This window comes from Heptranchias perlo, chromosome 30, assembly GCF_035084215.1.
Source record: "Heptranchias perlo isolate sHepPer1 chromosome 30, sHepPer1.hap1, whole genome shotgun sequence".
Lineage (NCBI taxonomy): Eukaryota > Metazoa > Chordata > Chondrichthyes > Hexanchiformes > Hexanchidae > Heptranchias > Heptranchias perlo.
In genome coordinates, this window is record NC_090354.1 from 14,330,056 (window position 1) to 14,354,555 (window position 24,500).

The following is a 24,500-nucleotide window of genomic DNA, read 5'->3' on the forward strand; positions in this document are numbered from 1 at the left end:
CACACAACCATTAAAGCTGCAGCATCCCAGAAATTCACTGAGAGGTTGTAATCTTTAAAAAGAAGGGCTCCGAACATCCATGGTGGTTCCAGCGGACTCCTGCAGTAAGTTCAGTGGGAGTCCGCTGTAAAGGCTGCAGAGCAGGAACCTAGATACGCTGGATCCTGGCCTTACGGCAGAATTTCCTGTGTGGCTTTGTGGGGGTGGAGTGAGAGGGTGGGGCCTCCCTAAGTCAGGAGCTTCTGCTCCTAGACCCTCAGTCAGGAATTGGTATAGGATCGGCACAGGTAGTCCCACCTGAGGTACAGGCTAAGGTTGGGATCTGGATCCCTGAAGGTGAGGAGGCCAAAAATGTTTTGGGCGGGGTGGGGTGGGGGGGTTTGAAACAGCCCCTTTTATAAAGAACACCTAGATTGTTTTGGGGGGAAACCCTTCAACCTCCACTTCCACCAGCAGTCAGCTACCATTGTTGTTTGTGAGGTCTTCAATGGGTGGACACCACAGATGCATCCTCACAGTAATCCAAAGGCAGACTCCTGTAGGCTACTCCCCCTGGCCCCATGAACTGCAACAGGGTCAGTGAAGGAATTCCACGGGAGATGCAATTCCAGTGTAACTATTGGGATCGCACCCACGTGGATTTTTGAGGACTGCTTGTTTTCTGATCTTTTTGTACCATTTTTATTTATTTTCCTCCCCTTCTTTAGGATCTCCTTGGTATCTTGTTCTCAGACATATGACAATGCTACTTTTGAACTGTTGGTTGGAATCATTTAACAATGTACCTCACCCTCCAATTGGCCTTCCTTCATTGAGGGGATAGGACTGATAAGTACAAGTATATGAACATTGGGTGAGGACAGGATTGGACTTGGATGTGATGCCCCCAATGGGGAAATAGCTCACCCATGAAGACTGGCCTCTTAGGTGAGCTGCATATCCCAGCATGAGTTAGTATTCTTGAGAGAGGAAGGGGATAATTTGATCTTTTAAAAGGATATACATAGTGTGCTGGTACTTTCTGCATTCCCAGCTTTGTCAACAACTGTCAACAACACTTTTGGTGACTCAAAACTAGTCTGCAGAACACCAACTGCCTGTGAACAGGCTTAAATGTTGACTTTTCACTTTTTATATAGACTTAATTTCATTGACTAAGAAACTGGCATCAATTTCAGGTAAATGGCGTAATCGTATCAATGGGAAATTACAGCTTGAAATTTTTAAAAATTGCAATAATATAGCACCTTTAACATCAATACGATATCCCAAAGTGCTTCATTAAATGATTTTTGATGTTGTTATGTAGACAGATGCAGCACAAACAGCTAATAAGATAAATGACCAGTTAATATGTTTTTGGTGGTGTTGGTTGAGGGAGGAATGTTGGACACTGGGAGACCTCCTTGCTCCTTTTCAAATAGTCCCATGAGATCTTTTATATCCACCTGGAGGAGCCTCTGTCTAAAATCTCATCTGGACCCACCTCTGATAATGTAGTATTTCCTCAGCACTGCACTGGAGTTTCAGCCTAGCCCATGTCCTGAGGTGGGCTTGAACCCACAATCTTCTGACTCAGAGGTGAGAGTGCTGCCATCGAGCAAAGCTGACGTAAATTAATTCAAACTGGATGGAGGCAATTCTTTTATCTTTTGAATCCTTTGGTCCTGAAATCCTGCGAAGGCTCTGCCGGTCTCCCACTATAACTCCCATCCACTCCTTACAAGACAAATATGGGCAGGGGGTAGGGCCAGGAGTGGGGACTGCATAAATTCCAGCTCCACAGTTGGTATCCAGTGTTATAGTGGCAGTAAGTAGAAGAGCAAATGAATGGAGATGTACCGGCCTCCACAAGGCTGTATGTAGGGCCCCACCAGTTGGGTCTATGCCAGGCAAGCGACTTGGTCCCCTGAAGAACATTCACAATGGAGTCAGTGCTAGAGGGCATCATTGGACGTGATCCCAGTGTAATCTCCAGGATCAAGATCCAAAGAATTTTGGAGCCTTTGTCTTTTATTATTACAGCACAATGTAAGCGTACAAACATTTAAAAAATAATCATGAATTGTATGTTCTACAGGACAGAATGTTGCACACATACATATTGTCCAAGAATCAGTAAAAGAATAATTTACCGTGGGGGTAATTTTAAACTTGGACAATGGAGTAAAATGGGCGATATTGAATTAGCCATCCATTATACACCTTGTCCAATTTTCCTTTCTGTTGAAGTCAACAAAAGGGAAATCGGGCTTGTTGTATAATGGGCGGCTGATTCCATATCGCCCATTTCACACTGTTGCCCAAAGTTAAAATGAGCCCCCATGTGATTCAGCTGCCAGTCCATTACATTTATTCATAAAGGATTGGCACCATATTTTTTTTCCCTTGAAATTTGTTTATTTTACATTTTCCTGTTAATAAATCACTTTCCCCCAGTTCAATACATTTTTATTGTTTTAGGTTCAGTTGGAAGAAACAGTTCTGATTCCTCACTGGACCCACAGTGGACCTATGGCCACAAGATGAATTGGCAGGATATCCTCCGTCATCTGTGGTGGAACCAATTGACTCAGTGAGCTATTGTTTGACCAACATTTTGCCTACAACTTGAGTAAAAATAGAATGAATGAAAGCAACTAATAACCCTGTAAGTCTAAGTCCCACCGATATGCACAGGTTCCCTCCACCATTATTCCCAAAACATTGCTCTCTACTGGAGTTTATTTCCTAATATTGTACAAGGTAGGTTGACTGTTGTGTTTGAGGCTAACCCTTTTATCTGTGCTGGATCCCACCTCTCCACAATTCCCCCAGGTAGGCCCCAGTGTGTGCTGCTGACCTGCCAATCCATTTTGACCAACAACAAGTATCAAAATCAACAGTAACTTGATTTTTCAGATGTCTATGCATTCTGGATGATAGTGAGATACAGAGGCTGTACCCCGTCATTCACTCTCTCACTCACACGCATTAACATACACCCACTCATGACACAAGTCATAACACTCTCTTCAGGAAAATGGGGCAATTACAGTATGGTGCTGTTAGACCAGGGTTGCAATGGTCTCACAGACAGAAACCAAGGATTTTACTTAGAAGCATACATTGTTTTGTCAAGTATAACATTCTCATTAAAAATATTGTAAACCTTCTAAACATATTTTATGGAAAATACTAATCATGAGTGATAGACTACAGATATTGATTGATTAAGGCTCCAAGGAGGATGGCTCTTATTACTAAATGTACTCATAGAAAATAGGAAATGGCCTAAACAAAGGATACTGGTCCTGTGAGTTATTAATTTGCTGTATAACTTTAGTAATTCTACCTATTATAAAATTCCTTGACTAACAGAACCATTCAGTATAGCATCCCTGTAAATAGCCTTAACTGATTTTGGTGCAGGTTTGAAGATTATTAGTAATCTAGATGTCATTAGCTTCACACTAGATCAAGTATTCCATAGATTATAGGGCCCTTTATAGGAATTCGGGGAATTCTGAAGATTGTTTTGTCTTGCGATTAGGAAATTAATATTCTCTGACGTGTGTAGAGTTATTTCAGACACTATTTCATCACGGGCCAATTATAAACAAATGTAAGTGGATACCAAAGATGTATTTCACCCTAGATTCTCCCATCTGTCCTGAAGGTGCTGGCTCATGCTGCCATATCGGCCTGTAGCCCCTTAGCACCTCCCCAAAATGATCATTCTTTCAGTATCAGCCAGTCAGTGACTATTAACAGGTTATTTTACCATGGGGACGCCACAGCTGAGCTCAGCTCTTCTCTCACCTGATGTCCATCCACATGCACTTTCCAGCGGGGACACTGGATAGTGAATAGTGAGCAGAAATTCGTTCCGCACCCCCCTCGTCCGGGAGCGCTAAGGATACCTGCAGCACCCTAACCGCCACACCGGCTGAGATCAGTCATTTGAAATACAGTCTTGTCAATACATTTAAGACTGTTGCTGAAATTTGGATGCTAGAATCTATAGAACAGCAACTAAATTCTCTGCAGCACAAACAGCTTTAAACTGCTGGAGATTATCTGGCATTATGGCTTTAACACATGTAAAATCCACACGTTGTGATGATGGCAGTGAGATAAAAGGCAGCAATTTAATCGAGAGGTTCCCATGGCATCATTAGTAAATGGTCCGCAATGTTGTAACTCCTGCACTGAATTATTGTTGTGTTCTTACCGCAAGTTTTAATATTTTTGATATATTCCAGGTACACGTATAAGTGGCTGCAATTTCCTCTTTTTAGGAAGATACTGTGGAGCGAAGTTTGCAGACTGACCAAAGACTAATATTGTATACCAAAAGCAGATTTAGCAGAAGCACACACACACACACAAAAAAAAAATACTGACTGTATATTGTGTCATTTATAACATTAATACGAGCGATGTACACCATGGAGCAGTAGCTGAGTATTTGCAGACGGTGCGCCTTTAAGGCCGGTGGGAGGGTGGAGTCTGATGCGCTGAAACCGCTACATCTGTTGAAAGTGACCAGAGCCTGAGTTTGTTCAACACCTGTACACAGTGAGAGCGGTTCGCTAACGCCGAGCTCGGCCCCATTCAGCTTCGTTCGGATCTCAGTGAAGGCACAAAAAAAAGCAGCAAGCAAGCAAGCAAGCGTCAAGCGGCTGGAGACGGAACCCGTTGTGTTTGTGTTTTTTTTTCCAGTCTGAATTTTAGCAGAAGCTAGAAACAAGGATGGCGATGATGCGCGGCGTCACATCGGCTTGCCTCCTTTCTCTTATCTCCTACATTGCAGCTCAACCCAAGGACACCAGTTCAACCGTGGGTAGGTCATGTCAAATGTGCCGTACGTTCTCCTTGTGATTGACACGTAAGGGTAGAGGGAAAGCTTGGCAGAAAAGAAGAGTTGGAACAAACTTTATTTAAGAAGAAAGTTTTAAAAATATATGCATATTTGTATTTTTTTCCCCCTTTCCTGCCCGAGAATCCTGGTTTTGAAACCAGAATTCGTCAGGCGTAAAGTTTCACTAATCTTCTTACAGTGAATCACTGCGGTTCGCATAGCAACTGTTGGAGTGACTCAAATAACCTGGGGCACTCAAAACAATGTGTCCTCCTCCTCCTGTTTGTCCAAACTCCAGTTCTGACATGTTTAAATCCCTGCCAGCTCTCTTTGCCATACAGTCCCCCCCCCCCCCCTTGTCTTTTTCTTATTGTCTCAGCAACATTGTTACATTAACAGAAAAATTGCGCAATGAAGTGGGAGTGACGCCTAATAATTCACTGGTTTTGACTTTCAACGTTTTTTTTTATTGCCACGGTGGAGCCCGGAGAGACCTCTCCAAACCACGCTCCGGTTCGGTTAACCGTATTAACCCGATTCTCCATAAATTATCAGTTCATGAGCAATCAGTCCGTGACTTAAACCGTCCTTGATGTTGGAAATCTAATTTCAATCTGTTTTGTCAATAAACTGGTTTGTTGAGCAGTCTGGATAAAGTGGGCACTGTTGAATATTTAAAGTGCCGTTGCACTTTTCCCTTCTTGGGACTCTCGCTGAGGGTCCAGTAAATCAAACGGACATTGTTTTTTTTTTTAAAAACTGTTAAATGTTAAAAAGCTGTGCCCAGCAGTTGTCTCCTTTTTGGCTTAGTACCAACCTGCAATTTAGAAGCTAAGGAAGTCTGCCGACCTAGTGATTTGCTAATGTCAACTTATTTTGTGAAGGAAATAATTTAAGTTCAATTTCGGGAGCATAAGTGTTTTCATTGGAGTTGGTTTAGCTGTCAGTGTGGTAAATGTACAACCCATGTGTTCCTGTCATTGATTTGATGCGAGTGTTGGACTTAATCATCTGTCTGGCAGTGTGCTGCAAGCTTGCTTCACTCCTACCTATAGGTTTCAGGAAAAAAAACATTTACGAATGTGTGAGATGTTTTAAAGTTGGTTCCAATTTTGATCTCCCTTTAAATATCTAAACAATGGGTGCAGTGCAGTCCTGCTGTGATTCACTGTTGGTTGACTGGTACTGGTTGGTCACCCACAGTACATTATGATTTATCTAACACTTTGTGGTGATTGCAACATAATGTACAAATGCTTATGGCTGACTTGCATTTGACTCACTCTTTGTGACTGAATCCAAACGATTAGAAAATTCTACTGCATTGTAGGAGTAGATTCCTTAGAACTTCTATAGTTTTAAAAATGAAAAGCTTTTATATTTCTAAAATGTGTCATTTAAAGCCAGTGAGTGTAGAAATAGGAGGATAGAGCACATGAATGCGTGGCTGGAGAGATGGTGTGGGGGGAGGGCTTCGGATTCCTGGGGCGTTGGGACCAGTTCTGGAGGAGGTGGGACCTGTACAGGCCGAACGGGTTGCACCTCAATGGAGCTGGGACCAATGTCCTCGTGGGGAGGTTCACTAGTACTGTGGGGGGGGTTTAAGCTAATTTTGGCAGGGGGATGGGCACCAGGATGTAGTATTGGAAAGGGGAAACAAGGGAGAAGGATAGCCCTAGAATAAAAAATAGCAAGGAATTAGATGGGGTCAGACCAAGAGAGAGTACAAGAAAGTCTTAAGGTGGGTTTGCGGTGCATGTGTGTGAACGCATGAAGTGTGGTAAACAAGGTCGGTGAGCTGCAGGCACAAATAGCCACATGGGAATACAATGTTGTGGCAGGAATGGAGACCTGGCTCAAAAAAAGGGCAGGATTGGGTACTAAATATTCCTGGATACAAGGTGTTCAGGAAAGATAGGAGTGGGGGGGGGTGGTGGCAGTATCGATTAAGGAGAATATTGTAGTGCTGGAGAGAGAGGATGTCCTGAAGGGGTCAAGGACAAAATCTATTTGACTAGAGTTAAGGAACAATAGAGGTGCCATTACACTACTGGGTGTATTCTATAGGCCATCAACTAGTGGGAAGGATATAGAGGAGCAAATTTGCAGGGAAATTAGAGGTGCAAAAGCCATAAGAGTAGTGATAATGGGGGATTTCAACTATAGACTTGGATCACAATAACGTAAGGGGCAAAGAAGGGGAGGAATTTTTTTAATGTTTTCGGGATAACTTTCTCGACCTGTATGTTTCTGGCCCAACGAGGAAGGACGCATTGCTGGACTTGGTTCTAGGGAATGAGATGGGCCAAGTGGAGCAAGTGTTAGTGGGAGAGCATTTAGGGAGCAGCAATCATAGTATCATAAGGTTTAGAATAGCTTTGGAAAAGGACTCTGGCCACTCTAAAGTAAAAATACTCAATTGGAGAAGGGCCAATTTCAGTGGGATGACAACAGATTTGGCCCTGGTAAATTGGAATTATAGATCGGCAGGCAGAACTGTAATTGAACAGTAGGCGGCATTTAAAGAGGAGATGATTTGGGTACAGACAAGGTATATTCCAACGAGGGGAAAGGTAGAGCAACTAAAGCCAGAGCTCCCTGGATGACATAGGAGATAGATGAAGTGGGAAAAAAGCAGCATATGACAGGAGTCAGGTTGATAACACAAGTGAGAACCAGGCAGGATATAGAAAGTTCAGAGGGGAACTGAAAAAGGAAATGAGGGACAAAGAGAGTGTGCGAATAGACTAGCGACCAACATAAAAGGGAATCCAAAAGTCTTCTACAGACATGTTAACAGTAAAGTGGTAGTAAGAGGAAGGGTGGGGCTGATTAGGGACTATAAAGTAGATCTGCTCCTGGAGGCAGTGGACATGGCTGAGATACTAAATGAGTACTTTGCATCGGTCTTTACCATGGAAGAAGATGCTGCCAGAGTCTCAGTAAAGGAAGATATAGTTGAGATACTGGATGGGCTAAAAATTGAGGAAGAGGTACTCAAAACACTAGCTGTACTTAAAATAGATAAGACACCTGGTCCGGATGGGATGCACCCTGGGATGCTGAGGGAGGTAAGGGGGGATATTGCGGAGGTACTGGGCATAATCTTCCAGACATCCTTAGATATGGGAATGGTGCCAGAGGACTGGAGAATTGTAAATGTTACACCGTTGTTCAAAAAAGGGTGTAAAGATAAACCCAGCAACTATAGGCCTGTCAGTTTAACCTCAGTGGTAGGGAAACTTTTGGAAACGATAATCCGGGACAGAATTAATAATCACTGGATGAGTGTGGATTAATTAGGGAAAGCCAGCACAGATTTGTTAAAGGCAAATCGTGTTTAACCAACTTGATAGAGTTTTTTGATGAGGTAACAGAGAGGGTAGATGAGGGCAATGCAGTTGATGTGGTGTATGTGGATTTTCAACAAGCGTTTGATAAAGTGCCACATGGTAGGCTTGCTATTAAGATTGCGGCCCATGGAATAAAGGGGGCAATAGCAACATGGATACAGAATTGGCTAAATGACAGGAAACAAAATAGTTGTTTTTCAGACTAAGGGAGTTGTACAGTGGTGTTTCCCAGGGGTCAGTGCTGGGACTACTGCTTTTCTTGATATATATTAATGACTTGGACTTGGGTGTACAGGGCACAATTTCAAAATTTGTGGATGACACAAAACTTGGAAGAGAAGTGAACAGTGAGGAGGCTAGTGATAGACTTCAAGAGGATATAGACACTCTGGTGGCATGGGCGGACACGTGGCAGATGAAGTTTAACTCGGAAAAATGCGAGATGATGCATTTATGTGGAAAAATGAGGAGAGGCAATATAAACTAAAGGGCACAATTCTAAAAGGGGTGGAGGAACAGAGGGATCTGGGGGTATATGTGCATAAATCGTTGAAGGTGGCAGGGCAGGTTAAGAAAGCGGTTAAAAAAGCATATGGCGTCCTGGGCTTAGTAAATAGAGGTATAGAGGACTAAAGCAAGGAAGTCATGAACCTTTATTCAGCCACAATTGGAGTATTGTGTCCAGTTCTGGGCACCGTACTTTAGGAAGGATGTGAAAGCCATAGAGAGGGTGCAGAGGAGATTTGATAGAGGTATTCAAAATCATGAAGGGTCTAGACAAAGTAGATAGAGAGAAACAGTTCCCATTGGCGGAAGGGTCAAGAACCAGAGGGCATAGATTTAGGGTGATTGGCAAAAGAACCAAAGGTGATATAAGGAAAAACTTTTTTACAAGCAAGTGGTTAGGATCTGGAATGCACTGTCTGAGGGAGTGATGGAGGCAGATTCAATCATGGCCTTCAAAAAGGAACTGGATAAGTACTTGAAACTAAAAAATGTGCAGGGATAGGGCGGGCAGTGGGACTAGTTGGATTGCTCATACGTAGAGCTGGCGCGGACTCGATGGGCCGAATGGCCGCCTTCCATGCTGTAACCTTCTATGATTCTATGAAGCTAGACTTTCATTGTACAGGATATTAATTGGCTATTGAGGAATCGGCACTTGCCTGCTCTGAAACGTTACCTTGCACGTGTTGCTAGCTTCAGTCTACATTCCACTGCTGCAAGAAGCAAGATGACCACTTTGGCTGATATTGGGATTTTTTGCTGGCACTTAGTCAAGAGGTTTTGTAGTGGGTCGGGAAGTGAGGTGATTGAATTGGGCATTTAGTTTTTATCTGGGGGAAGTAATTTAGTTGCTCAGTTAACCCAAATGAATTGATTTTATAATTACATAAACAACAATGGGAAGCAGGATAAGATTCTAGGGTTGTGTTTTGAATCTTTTTACTGTTTTTTTTCGCCCCCCAATTGTTTAAAGATCTTGATGACTGATGGCTCAGTGGTTGAAACCACTGACTGGTGTAGAGCACGGCTATTCAGATTCTTGTCCCAGTTACAATTCCCACTCTTGAGTTAGCCAGTCTTGGCCAGGGCAGCCATTGGATCAGCACAACTGGTCTCCGAATCTCTGGGTTGAATGCAAGGGGAGAGGAAGAGAGAATTCAGTTCGGGCTGCTGCTGATTGCTTATCAATAAGTCCTACTGGGAAGTGGGCACATATGATTGCCATGTCGGGTAGACTGCTATGTAATAAGCTGCTGATAGTTACCCCATGCTCACACCTGAAGAATAAGTTCACACAAAAATATCGGCATTTTTCTAATTGTGAAATATGATCATCTTAAACCTGGAATACTCAGCGCTTTAGAGAGTGCATGCATTCTTATTTATTATTGAAGGTTATGCAAGGGACTCCCTGCGTGTGTTTTTTAACCTAGTTTTGACACCACTCTGAAGTTACATAACCGCTTAAAGAATGGGGTGGAGGGAGGGAGGAGTCTTGCACTGCTTCTTTCCAGCGTCTGGTTGTGTTGAGTCCTAATTTCTGGATTTACATTCCAACATTAGTTTAAAGTTTAAATGCACCCAACAACTGTCAACAAACTGACCTTAGTGTTATTGTAAGACAATATCTCCAAATCCCAGAGCATTTCTGTGGCCTAAACTTAGGATAATCCATAAATAATGGCCTCATGTAACTAATTAGTATCTTTTTACTTGCATTCACAACCTATTGGGTTCTTCTTCTGTAATAGTTATGGGTGAATTATAGCAATTGACTTCATTGATCACTTATTGTACGTCAGTTTTCTTCCTTAGTAGGTCAAGGTTCATGCTATGCATTGACAAAATGGGAAAGATTAATTTAATTCCATTTGAAGTAGTGGTACTATATTAGTATGGAGCTCACTAATGTCATGCAAAATGTTGCACTTTTTCTACCTTTTGATTGGAATCAAGTAGTTATGTGGAGTGTTCTGTTGAAGGGGAGTTTAAATAGAAAGATTTCAAATAGATGCAAGTTTAGTTTGGAATTCCAAATGGCCCAACTCAAACAACTGACCACCAGAACTAACTTCAGTAGCTCATTCATGCCAATGAGGGAGGTACACCCATCATCCATGGCTGGTGGTTTCCCTGTCAAAACAGTTATTCTCTTTGCTTGAATACCTCAGTTTAGATTTTACTGTTTAAAGCCTAGCAGAGCAACCAAGTGATACATTTACACAGTCAAACTCCATTCTGCCAACTGTAATTCTTTCCAGGTAATTTTTTTTGAACCCCTCAGAAATCAAAGTGGCCACTGAGGTTTGTCGATTGTAAATAGTTTTATGATTGGCTGCTACTTTTAAAAATTTTTTATTTCAGATTCTTTGCTTCAGGATATTTGAACAGTAAACTCCATAAATTGAGGGAGTCTGAAGTAGACAGGACCTTCCATACTAATGCTCCCGCTGATGTGGAGAGATTGCAAACCAGCAGCAGCACACCAAATATTGCCTTCAGAAAATGGCACTGAGAGGGAAGAGGATGCTGCAGGGGACACTGACCTGCCCCCAGCTCTAAATTTTGTCCTTGCCTACCCATTTGTGTTTTTAAACTTTGTTTTTCAAATGGAGTTCGCATCTTTCCCGTTTCTTTCTATTTCTCCCCCGCCCCCACCAAAAGAATATTGGCATCTTTCTAATTATGAAATGATCCGCTTGAATCTGAAGGGAGTGTGGTGGTGATATCAGTGGTTTTGATTGTGTGCATTTTATAATTATATTGGAGGATTTGATTACTTTTGAAATCTGCTTGGGTAAGGACTGATTTGGGCACCTGATGGGGCGAGTGCTGGAATGAGGGTAATTTATGCTCGGCACAACTGCTAACTGAATGATGCACTTGGCAATTAAAGGCCTTCATAGGAGGACTTTAAATCCACATAAAATTCTGTTTATAGCATTTGAAAAACTGAGCAGTTTGTCCAAGGAAAGAAAGCACTGTGTAAATATAGATCCCATAAAAGATAGGTCAGCGTCCAATTCAGAAACTGTTGACAGAAGGTTTGGTTGTAGGGCACCTCAGCTGGGAGCAACTAACTCACGGGAAGGTTAGGAACTTGCTGGGAGCGATTGTACATTATAGAGTAGCTAACTCCGCCGGGAGGTAACGTTAGTTTCAGAATGCATGTTAACAGATTTACTACTTCTGTGCTGAGAGTAATTAAGCTCTTAGGCTCACCTTCATTCAGTTGCATCATTAAGACTTGAATTACCCCAAGTGTCCTTCTAGTCTGTGTGTTTACACTCCGTTATCTGCTTGGTTGTGTTTGAAGGTCTTGGCAAATGAAGGTCGGATTTGGACAGGTGTACCTTCTAGTATAAACTGATAACTGGTCTTGCAAAATCTGACAAAGAAAAAAGAAAGACTTGCATTTATACAACACCTTTCATGACCAAAGCACTTTAGCGCCAACTAAGTACTTTTCAAGTGTAGTCACTGTTGTAATGTAGGAAATGCGGCAGTCAATTTGCACTCAGCAAGGTCTCACAAACAGTAATGTGATAACGACCAGATAATTTTTTTTTAATGATGTTGGTTGAGGGATAAATATTGGCCAGGACAATGGGGAGACCTCCCCCTGCTCTCTTTTTTTTGAAGTAGTGCCGCCTGATCTTTTATGTCATCCTGAGAGGGCAGATGGGGTCATGGTTTAACATCTCATCTGAAAGCCGGCACCTCCAACAGTGTAGCACTCCCTCTGTACTACACTGGAGTGTCAGCCTAGATTTTGTGCTCCAGTCTCTGGAGTGGGACTTGAATCCATGACCGTCTGACTCAGAGGTATCTATACCACACTCTTCCTGTTATTGTCCCCTTCCTTACAAGCTATAGTTCTGTATGTGTATGTGCGTGCACCTGCTGCATTTTTAACATTTTTCTTCTCTTCCATGGACTGCTTGTGCAATCCACCATGCTTGGCTGGCAGGTGACCTATTTTTGCTCCTCCCTAATGCAGCTTTACCTTTTTAAAAAAAATTCAATCTTGGGATGTGAGCGTTGCTGGCAAGGCTGGCAGTTGTTGCCCATCCCTCGTTGCCCTGAGAAGGTCGTGGTGGGCCACCTTCTTGAAAGAGGTACAGTCAATGTTGATTCTTTGTAGCAGTTTGATACAACTGAGTGGCTTGCCAGGCCACTTCAGAGGGCAGTTAAGAGTCAACCATGCTGGTGTGGAACTGAAGTCACATATAGGTCAGACCTGGTAAGGATGACAGGTTTCCTTCCTTAAGACGTTAAAGAACCAGTTGGGTTTTTACAACAATCCGACAGCTTCATGGTCATTTTTACAGATACCAACTTTTTATTTCCAGATTTATTTTAAGCTGAATTCAAATTCTCAAACTGCCATGATGGGATTTGAACAAGTTTTCTCAATTATTAGTCCAGGCCTCTGCATTATTCGTCCAGTAACATGACCACTACACTAAAGCACCCAAATTACCGGACTAGTTGTAGGCGCTGTGCTGTGTGCAGATACATTTGTTGTCAGCAGCTCACCAGGATTAACCAGAACATCTTACTGAGTCTTCCCACATTTCAAATGCTGAATACCAATTACATCCTTCTGCTCACTTTCCAATTGGTGTGGGTGGATTTGAGTGAAACTGCCCTTGGCCAGTTTTGTCCCCTCCCCTTCTCTCCTGAAGGTGTTGGTAGGGAATAGTTCCAGTAATCCTACATTACGTAGTCCAAGTGGTCATTATCGATGTGTGAGCTTTGAAGTTGAATGTTAGCTGGCTATCTGATGAGCCTAATCCTATCCCCACCCGCATTCTACATAGCTATGGTCATTGGATAGTCATCAGGAATGGGAATGCTGACCAATTTCCTTCTCTGTAACAGAAGCTGCTTCTATATTGTCAGTGGACTGTTTGTGCCACCAGCTTGCAAAGTGTGGGCCTCGTGCAAATGTAAACTAGCCAGATTTGCTAACGCCAGTATCCAGAAAGATGTATTTTTCTAAATAAAAACTGGGCTTTCCTGCATGTTGGCATTTGTGAGTGCAGCAGACTTGCATTGGGGTTGCCACTTGCTGAGCATGACCTACTCTTCGGGAACCCCTAGTGGAACCCCCACTGACGACCAGTATAAAAGCAAGTCGAGGGAAGATGAGGCCAGTTTTAGCAACTGTACTGCTAAGCTACTGAGAACAGTTAACTGCACAAACTGGAGATTGAGCCTGGGATTTTTCTGATCCATATGGCTCAGCTGCTCCTGGATAAAGTAGCTGAGCAGTTGGTGGAGCCCTGAGATGTTTTATTTCCTTCTGTATATACACACACAGAATGGTGATGAGATTGGCAGAACTGGTTTTGTTCGAATCAAAGTTTAGTGCTGTGTATTCAGACTTGTGTTGGAATCTGTGGTACAGATGTCAATTCGAGCCCTGATGTGAATGTTGTTTATGTGACAATTGATTTGCAAGTTTCCAGCACTGATTCATTTTTAAATTACTGTTTGTTCTTGTAATCTAAACAGGAAAAACAAGTTTCAGTATGAAAGTTTTCCACTTAATGCTTGGTTAGCAGATTTTGTGGTTGTGTTAAATCTCTCTGCTTGCTGCGGCTGGCTAAAATGTACATGAGAAGAGATTATAGATAAAGATCTCCCCTCTATCTGAGAACAGCAAATTCAGCAGACAGGGAATGAAACCTGGGGTTTTTCTCATTTGTGGCTCAGCTACTAACTTGGATAAACTTGCTGAGCCATCGTGGGACTCCTCCCATGTAATTTCAGTCACTAACAGGCATTGTAATCCATATAATTCTTGAAATGAGTACTCAGTGACTGCTCTTAAGTGAGGAAAGCATCCATTTTGTTTGTACTGTGCAGGTAAAATACCGAACAAGTGAATTTGAGCTATTGAAGGAATGAACTATTTGGAGCCTTGACGTTCTTTTTAATGGGATGCCTTAAAACTTACCTGTGTGAAATACTTAATGATAGCATTACTCAACTTTGTATCAGCTTGTTTTTCAGTTGTGTAAGAACACTCAATGTGAGTTACAGGTAATGACACTAGAACAGTCTATAATTGGCAACTGTGCAAACATCAATGGTGACTTACAATAGGGCAGCAAAGAGAGATAAAGGAGACAAGTAAATGGTCATAATTTGAATGTCTTGGTTGATGACCTGAACCTTCATCAAATTGGTGTTGCCCTGCTTTAGATAGTTCAGTTAGCTTCTGTCCAATAGTTTCCTAACACCGTGTGTCATTGCCAAGGTCACACTAGAAATGCTAACTACAGATTCAGAAAGTAACTTTATTTTGAGTAAAGGGAAACAATCTGTCACAATGTCTGGATCACTGTCACGTGGTTAATCAGGGATGCGTGAATACAGTCCATTGATAGCCTTTGAACTTTACAGGAAACGAGGTTGTTTGTAACATTACATTTCTCACTCTTTCACGTGTATGTAGTATGGACAAAAAAGTAGAGATCAAAAGAAAAGGCAGTACAATAAATCTGAAATAAAAATAGAAAATGCTGGCAATGTACAGGTGGATCAGCATTTGGATGAGGCCGAATCTTGCAGACCTCCTGTGCATTTTAGAACATTATGGATAGAAGGTACACTTTCAACTGTAAACATAGAATTTGCTTTGATATTTGTGAAACTGCCCCATCCCCCATAGTTCCCTGGTCTTTCTTTAGAGAAACAAGTTTATTTTTCCTTGAAATTTCTGAAGCTTGACAGAGTACAGAAAGTTGGAAAACTAGACCAGTGGTAATGGAGTGGGGGGGGGGAGGAGGAGGAGGAGGAGGGAGAGAGATTCAATTTTTCCTCTGAAAATTTTAGCAAATTAAGATTTTAAAAAGTGCAAATACAATTCTGTTGTTCTGGTCTCATTTGTAATACTGTTTACTTTTTTGCCCTTCCCTTTCCTAAACACACCTTTTGACGCACCTAAAACTGGAACAGACTGTCCTTGTGTCTTGCATTGAATCATTGTTCAGATGCACATGCAGATCCTATAGAATAAATATGATGTAACTTTAAAATCACTTTAGGCGTTACCAGACTGAGGAGTTTTGCAAGCCGGCCAAAAGATTGAGGAATATTTGAAGCACAAAAGGTGTCATGACGCCAATAGGGGAGGAGAGGGAAACAATATTCAGGCTACAGAGGTTTTATGCCCAGTCATCAGTTGTACACTAATGTCTTATTTTCTCCCCATTTTGCCTGATAGTCCTGATGTGCTGGGATATGCTTCTGTGGGTATCTAGTGTTTTCCAACACCACCCTGAGATGCCTGTTCTTCATATGTGAGCCTTGGCTGAGATCTGCCAACTCTGAAGACCAGCGATTAAACATGGGACTTTCCCTGATATTTGTGACGTTGTATATCACTGAGTAGTGTGTTTACGCATTGGGCCATGGGGGATGTGGATGGTAAATGTGAATTATCTTTTGAATATTTTTCCTAATCGTGGCTCGTGGCCAACTTGCATTGTGGAAGAGTTAATGAAGTTTGAGGTGGTGCCCCAATGGCCTAATGCAGGGTTGTCCAATCTGGGAACCTGGGCCCATGAGAAGTCAAGGCAACTTGGTCCTATTTGAGTTTATATTTCTTACTTTCAACTTGCATTTTGTGGGTGTGGAGGTTTGGAAAGGGCTGTTCAGTTCTGTTGTTTCATTAGTGGATAAATTCTAAACTCGAATATCTAGGTTTGTTAGTGTCGGCAAGTTGAGATGCATGCAAATAGGACTGGTGTTAGTTGTTACAATTGGCCTCCATACTCCTAGGCTAAGGAGGCAGGGAACAAAATCAGCCAGCGTTCCACTCCTGATTGTTGACCAAGGTTGGGGGGTCGGCGTGCACGCGTGTGTGCCTTTGTAGTAGAATAGCTAGATAACACTCAATGTCTATGCTCACATGAATAGTCATTCGGGCAAGGCTGTTGGTGCCTGTCGAACTGACCCCAACAGTCAATGCAATCATAAGGGGATGGGAGAAAACTGGCAAAAAATAAAAATCAAGTTCTTATGCAGTGACCGACTTTACGAAGGCATTGTTTGCAGTATGAAATATGGTCATTTCTGGTTTCTGCTGGTATATTGAAACACTATCTGAGGAAGTTAAAAAGCAGGAACCTGCAGCCTTGAATTTCTATTAATCTAATTCAAATGCATTTTGATAAGTAATTGGGATGTTAAATTAATACAAAAGTCACTTCTGTTTTTGCAGGTTACATTTTGGCCCATTCCTACAACTTCTATTTTTTTAAAAAATTGGAATCTCACTAAACATGTTCTGATTGTTACTTGAATGAATTTCCCTGACTGTTACCTCCTGTGCTGATTTTAACAAATGTGTGTAACCAGAATGCAGTGTCTCTCTTTTACTCTCCTAACAGTTGAAATCACTGAATATTGTAGAGCTGAGGGAAAACCCAGTTACTTTGCTTTCATTGTTCCTTTCATTGCTTTTGAATCCTGAATTTTATCTGGGATAGGTACTCCAGCTCTATGATCTGTAATGGGTTAGATGGGATAACTTGCCTATCCCTCAAAAAGGTAGTGAGAGAAGGTGATCCTGTGCTGCCTATCCTATTCTGTGTCTTGATCAATGATTTGGAGATGCTGGTGATGGACTGGGGTTGACAATTGTAAACAATTTTACAACACCAAGTTATAGTCCAACAATTTTATTTTTAATTCCACAAGCTTTCGGAGGCTTCCTCCTTCCTCAGGTGGTGTGGAAATGATATTTTCGAATCCTTCGCATTTTAAAATCACAGAACAATGCCTGGTGATTACTGCCCGTTGCCAAGGCAATCACAGTGAGCAGACTGAAAGGTGTCACCTAAAAAGGCCACCGAATATACAAACCCCCCCAAAAAAAAAGAGAGAGAGAGAGAAGAGAGAAGGAAGACAGTCAATGACCCGTTATATTAAAAACAGATAACATTTGTTCGCTGGTGGGGTTACGTGTAGTGTGACATGAACCCAAGATCCCGGTTGAGGCCGTCCTCATGGGTGCGGAACTTGGCTATCAATTTGTGCTCGACGATTTTGCGTTGTCGTGTGTCTCGAAGGCCGCCTTGGAGTATGCTTACCCGAAGGTCGGTGGCTGAATGTCCATGACTGCTGAAGTGTTCCCTGACAGGGAGAGAACCCTCCTGTTTGGCGATTGTTGCGCGGTCGGGGAACACTTCAGCAGTCATGGACATTCAGCCACCGACCTTCGGGTAAGCGTACTCCAAGGCAGCCTTCGAGACACACGACAACGCAAAATCGTCGAGCAGAAATTGATAGCCAAGTTCTGCACCCATGAGGACGGCCTCAACCGGGATCTTGGGTTCATGTCACACTACACGTAACCCCACCAGCGAACAAATGTTATCTGTTTTTAATATAACGGGTCATTGACTGTCTTCCTTCTCTCTCTCTCTTTTTTTGGGGGTTTGTATATTCGGTGGCCTTTTTAGGTGACACCTTTCTGTCTGCTTACTGTGATTGCCTTGGCAACGGGCAGTAATCACCAGGCATTGTTCTGTGATTTTAAAATGCGAAGGATTCGAAAATATCATTTCCACACCACCTGAGGAAGGAGGAAGCCTCCGAAAGCTAAAAATAAAATTGTTGGACTATAACTTGGTGTTGTAAAATTGTTTACAATTGATCAATGATGTGCTGGATGGCATCGTAAGGAATTATATGAGTGCCTGTTACCGTTAATTGTAAAAGAATTTCAACACTGAGTTTTTTTGTTGGTGCACTCATCTGTGCACTCACTTGGTTTCTTGATCAATGGGTTAATGGTGGAAAATGGTGATTATAGCTGGAGGAATTTTGAAAGTAATAATTAGAACAGCTACTTAAAATTTCCCAATTGTTAATTCTTATCCATACCTGGAGGTTCTGGTGGATGTCAACTTTTAAGTTGGGGGAAGTGTTTTGAGAAGGGTGATGAGTTCTCTTTGGAATTGAGTATCTTCCAAGGTGACATGGTAATGGGAGATTCAAACCTAATCAATTCTGTGTGGTGGCTTTAATAAACCAATACCTGACCCAGGCATGTCCATTGTCTTCCAGTGTACTTTTCATAATTGGGCCTCATCAATTAGCCAGGCTCACAGAAGTAGACCTGTCACTGAGGGTTGTAATTCTTTCTGCTGTACTTCAGATAACTCTGCAAACCAATGCTTTAACAGTTAGGTTGTTCCTAGTTGGACAAGCATTGGGAGGCTAGCCAATGTTCTCTGCTAGAAAGCTGCATGATTTTAGAAGGTAAACTCTAGAATTTGGGAGTCCCTTAGCATTGGCTGCTGCCAAGCTGCACCTAATCCATAAGAGGTAAACACACTTAAGTAGATTTTGCCATAATTTAGTTTGAAGATTCTTTAGATGTGGGCATCCAGATGACCAAGAATAAGCTCTGTGCCAGCCACAAAATGCACTACTTTTCCATAAAATCAATCTTCCAGATATGTTCATGACCTTGCTGGGAACTGTGCTCACATTTTATGTTAATGTTAGTACCCTCACAATTTTTTGCTTCATTTCATTAGACTTTGAACAGTCTCAAATTAATAATTTAAAAATATAAATTTAACATAATATAAATGAAGCTCCCTCAGCCGGTCTATTCAAAATGAGAGTAGTTTCCTGATACTGGTGTTAGGGTATCACTTAATTGACTTGGTTGTGTTCATCAGAAAATTCATATTGAAACTCCTTTTTCCCTTGAAATTAATTTAATCTTTGAAGAATCACAAGTTCTCAAAAGTACTGAAATATCTCTGATGTGAGAAATGGTAATAACTAAATTTTTACAAACCCTTTTTAATTTAAAAAAAAACTGTTTGATAATGACACACAGCTGGTGATTGACATTTTTATACCATTCCTGATCCTGAATACAACTATTTGGATTGCTGCATTTTGTGTCAGTACTCACTAACCACATAAAGTATCTCAAACCAGCAGGAGGGATTTCATAACCTTACTTTTTAATCTGTTACTAGAACTCTTAATTTGTGTTACATAGTCTGCACAGAATTACTCAGTTATATGGGGGAAACATTATGAAAGGTGAGGATCAAAATTAAATGTGGCACATTCCATACAGGTCACTGGTATCCACATAACAAATGCAATATTGACTATCACAGTTGTGTAAACTTCTGGTATACTCACGGAAAAATATCCATGACGATTCCACTGATGCCATGAGCGGCCTTTCTAAAAATGTCTTTGAAACAATGTACCTTTTGACAATCAATTAAGGTTTTATTTCGTGAATTGGTGCAGGATCTAACAATAATTGTGACTGAAGATGTGCGCATAATCACAGATCTTGTTTTGGCGCCAGGTGAAGTAAGGTACTTAATGGATCAAAAGTTGACAATGTACATGCTTGCTCATTCACTCTTGTACTATTCTGAAGAAATGAATTTTTGTTTGAAGTGGTACATAAATAGTTGGTGTAAAATGATCAATACTTATTCATTGAGTACCTTCTGTTTTAAGTTCTCTGGCCCTTCGTGTTCCTTTTTTCTTCTGTTCCATGTGCCCGAGGCCCTGTATGCCCTGTCAGGTGGACATAAAAGATCCCATTACACTATTTGAAGATGGTAGCCATGATGTGGAGATGCCGGTGATGGACTGGGGTTGACAATTGTAAACAATTTTACAACACCAAGTTATAGTCCAACAATTTTATTTTTAATCCCGCAAGCTTTCGGGATTAAAAATAAAATTGTTGGACTATAACTTGGTGTTGTAAAATTGTTTACAACTATTTGAAGAAGAGCAGGGGAGTTCTTCCCAGTGTGCTGGCCAATATTTACCCCTCAACTAAAATCACTTTTTAAAAAAAAAAACGGATTATATGGTCATTATCACCTTGCTGTATATAAATTGGCTGCCGCGTCTCCCTACATTACAACAGTGACTACACTTCAAAAGTACCTAATTGGCTGTAAAGCACTTTGGGACATCCTGAAGTCGTGAAAGACGCTATATAAAAGCAAGTTTGCTCTTTTGTTATGATGTAAAATGTCCTCATTTCCAAGGATGCGTGAAGTAAGAATTAAAGGAGGTACTATCTCTGGAATTCAGTTAATGTAAACATCTCCAATTTTTTTTAAAGTCCTTGAATATGGAACTCTATCTGTCCTTTATCTTTCCTCTGTGGCTGCCCATTTGGGTGGTGACCTTGGCACATAACCAAATTGAGCTATTAACTTTTATCTATTTACATAAACTGCACTTGGCAGTGATGCATGTTTATGTTGTTATATGCTGGGCCTACACCAGGTAGCATTTCCATCCCTTGGGAGGGATGTTGTGGTGCTCTTTCTGTGGGAAACAGCTTGTTGGTTCACTTCAGTAAAAGCTTTCTCGGCTCTTCTCTTGCTACCCCCCCCACCCCAAAAATGGCTGTGATTAAGTGTACTGTATGATGTGTTACTGAGCCTTATGGATCATGAAGGTCCTAAGTTCAATCTATAGTCTGTGATGAGTTTGCTGATTTCAGCTGTGGTGGCAATTTATTGTTAGTGCTGCAGTTTGCTTTAATGTGGCCAATCTAAAGAGGGAAAAATTGGTCAGTTGTCTCAAAAAAGCTGGGCTGCAGTGCCTTTCATTGAATAGCCTGCTAATATTTGTTGCCTCAGCTCCCTTGATGAAGGATCAGAAGGCTGAAAGGGCCAGTGGAACATTGAGGAAAAATGAGAAGAAAATTTGGATGGGAGAATGGAACCGTCCTCTGGTCCTAAACTTCATTTTAATCAGAGAAGCTGAAATTGCAACAGGCAAAGTTTCCATGGATGTACAATAATCAGGTTTAATGGTTTTTTTGCACTGTATTTGTAAGTGCATAAACAAAAATAGGCATTGACAGTTAACTATATCATGGGACTCTTAAGCGATTAAGCAGAAGATGACTAATGGAAGTACATTATTACCCTTATTGAGTCAGTGCAGTAATATTTAACTTGAATATATGCATTCTAGCCTGATCTCTAATTTCCTACAAAACACATTCAGCTTAATTGCTCTGACGACTGTTATTACTATTAACTGCTTGAAGATTAATGAAAATGACATATGACATGCTTCTACATATGAGTTCTTCACGTTACAAATATATTTCCAAACTTTTTCAAACTATTTTCATTCTACTTATCCCTACCATGTCTGACCCAATGTAAATGAACACGTCTTGAGGGTTGAAAGCAGGGATGACTACCCTTTCGAAGCTCGAGTTGGAAAATAAAATTGTATCTGGCAAGTGTTATGGCCCTTATTACAGCTCAAGTTCTGGGAAGAGCAATGCCAAAAGCTCTACTGAGATCATGTCACTTATTTCTGCGCTGACACAGAAGAACCAGTTCACCAACATTTTTTAAATGCTTGTGTGGCAGAGTGTGTGAGTCAGACTCTGTGAAGGAGAGACGAACTCCATATTGGCAACTAAAATGCTCCCCCATTTATCTTCCTCCCTCGCCTCTATTCTAACCGAGGAATCACTTTTTCATTTCATACTGAAACAGGAGGATAGCAGTTTATACTTTGGGGGAAGGGGTATTCTTAAAATCAAAAATTCTATCCGAAGTTTCATATCACTCCCCAAAATGAATCTAACTGAACAGCACTTGACAGATCAGGTTTCAGCCTTTGGATTATTAAGCCTCAAGCCTCACAATTCATTATCAGTAACAAGGTCATACTTTTGAAGCTAAAATCATATTGACTTTAAGCCATAGTAAAGTCACCAAGGTTTACTCGCTACTATGCTTGTTTCGTGAACACTGCCACCTGCTACTTTCTGCTCTTCAGAAAAGGGAAGTCCCACATTTAAATTCCAGAGGGTTGATAGTAACCCTGCCCACCCGTGCAGAAACTAGACGGGCAGTTGAAATGGCCTGTGGGACTTGCCCGCACTGATCCCTCTGCTTCCCGCAGGTTCCGATGTTAATCTGCCCTTCTGAGCAGGTAGAGGGACACTCATTGGAAGTCACCAGTGCCCTTTTAAATATGCTGATCGGGCTCCAATGCCGTCATTGGAGCTAGATTGTCATTTTACTTGGAGGCCTGCAAGGGGAAACCATAGTGGCTTTCCCACCTAGCCAACCTGGCAGCAAGTGGAGCTAGGGCCAGAAGAGCCCCCTCCCCTGATTTCGAGTCCCTCCTGAACTCCCTCTCAGCCACTTACTTGGGAATGGCCCAAAATTCCACTCCCACCCACTGGCCAGATACCGCTTCCAGTCAGGCTCGGGCAGGGGACTGATGGGGGATCTGTGGTGATGAGGCCTAGGTGTTAAAATCTCCTGGGCTTTGCAATGGAATTCCGGACTGTTTGCCGCCTGCCTCGGTCCCTGTCTGCACGATTCCCATCCCAAGTTAAAATCGGCTCTCTGATCTCGCTCGAATTATGCTTATAAAGTGCTCATTCCACAACCAACTGAGTGCCAATCCCGCTTTCCTGCAAATGCTACTTCTACAGAAAATGATGTTTCCCATTCCCTGAGTGCAGTGCATGTAATTGGTGTGGCCACTCAGTTAGACAGCTATATTACCAACATTTTCAAAAGTCAAAGAGCTGCACTTGGATAACACAAGACATATGTGCAATTTTGAAGCATGTGTTGGCCACCCCTGTCCTAGGGATCAATGCTGCTTGCTCTGTGCATGGGTAGGATGCGAAAGGAAAACTGATTACCCGAGTATCCAGGAACAATTGACCAAAATCATCACCATTACACATTGGCAAATCAGTTGGAATTCTGCATTCCTAACATGCCATTTTCAAAAGACTACAGTTGCCCACATTGCCAGTCACTGATTTGAGTCTCAAAATAGTACTTAGAAATCCCTAGAATGAACTATAAATGGGGCAGCAGATGTAACCACTAAGGCCCATTAGAAGGGAATCTCTCAATCTATTTCACATCAAGGTTGATGGTTTTGCAGTTCATCAGTATTGTGTACGTTTGGAATGTGATATAATAACTGTATGGTATGTATTGCTGCAAATCTTATGAATAAAGTATATTTTTTTGAAAAAAAAAGGTTCCTAACCTGGGCTGCTTTAGAATAAAAAGGGAACGGCTGGGGACTTATCTTCAGAAGTACTGCCAACTGAGTGGGATCCAAGCACTGGGATTCAGTGGAGCTGCCACAGTATAGAAAACACTGTGTTTAGTTAAAAATGACCCTATATATATTTTTTAAAAACTCTCACCTACAACACGTTGGGTCATGCTCAGTTTTTTGTTAAATGACTGGTTTTCACAGAGCAAAAATTCAATTTGTAAAGAAGCACTAATTGCAGTTGAGCTGACGGATGTTTTTTTTTGTTCCACTACAGCTTGTATTGATTAGGTCACCAACTTCTGAACCTACTTATTTTTTTCTTCTTCAAACTTGCTTTCCTTGATGTTTAGGATAGTAGCAAATTGAGATGAATCATTTTTTCTGGTGTTTGCTACTGTAAACAAGTTACAAAATCACTTGTACATTTCTGATGATTACTGATCAAATCTCTTGAGCATATCTTGGGGACTGGATGTCACAGTGATAGTTTATCTCTGGGACTTAAATTCAAACTGAGTCTACAATTATGGAAATCTGTCTCCGTTGAAGTGAGCTTGGACAGTTCTATGCTGCGTTTGCCTTGCTGGTGGCAGTAGCGCTTCTGAGGGGTGGCAGTTTCACTGATGTGGAGCTGAGTAACATGAGGTAGAAGCACTTGATGTGGTCTGGATGCCAAAAATAGAAAGTGCTTGTTTCAAAGCACT

General features: G+C 41.7%; 1 protein-coding gene across 2 annotated transcripts in view; it reads left to right on the forward strand.

Moving 5' to 3' along the window:
- Positions 1–4,520: 4,520 nt before the first annotated feature.
- The window catches only part of LOC137299939 (protein HEG-like), a 66,841-nt gene continuing 46,861 nt past the window's right edge, over positions 4,521–24,500 (forward strand). For both annotated transcript variants that reach the window (XM_067968948.1, XM_067968949.1), the window contains exon 1: positions 4,521–4,825. In XM_067968948.1, the coding sequence (XP_067825049.1) occupies positions 4,735–4,825 (91 nt within the window). In that variant the 5' untranslated portion in view covers positions 4,521–4,734. The remainder of the gene's footprint in view (positions 4,826–24,500) is intronic.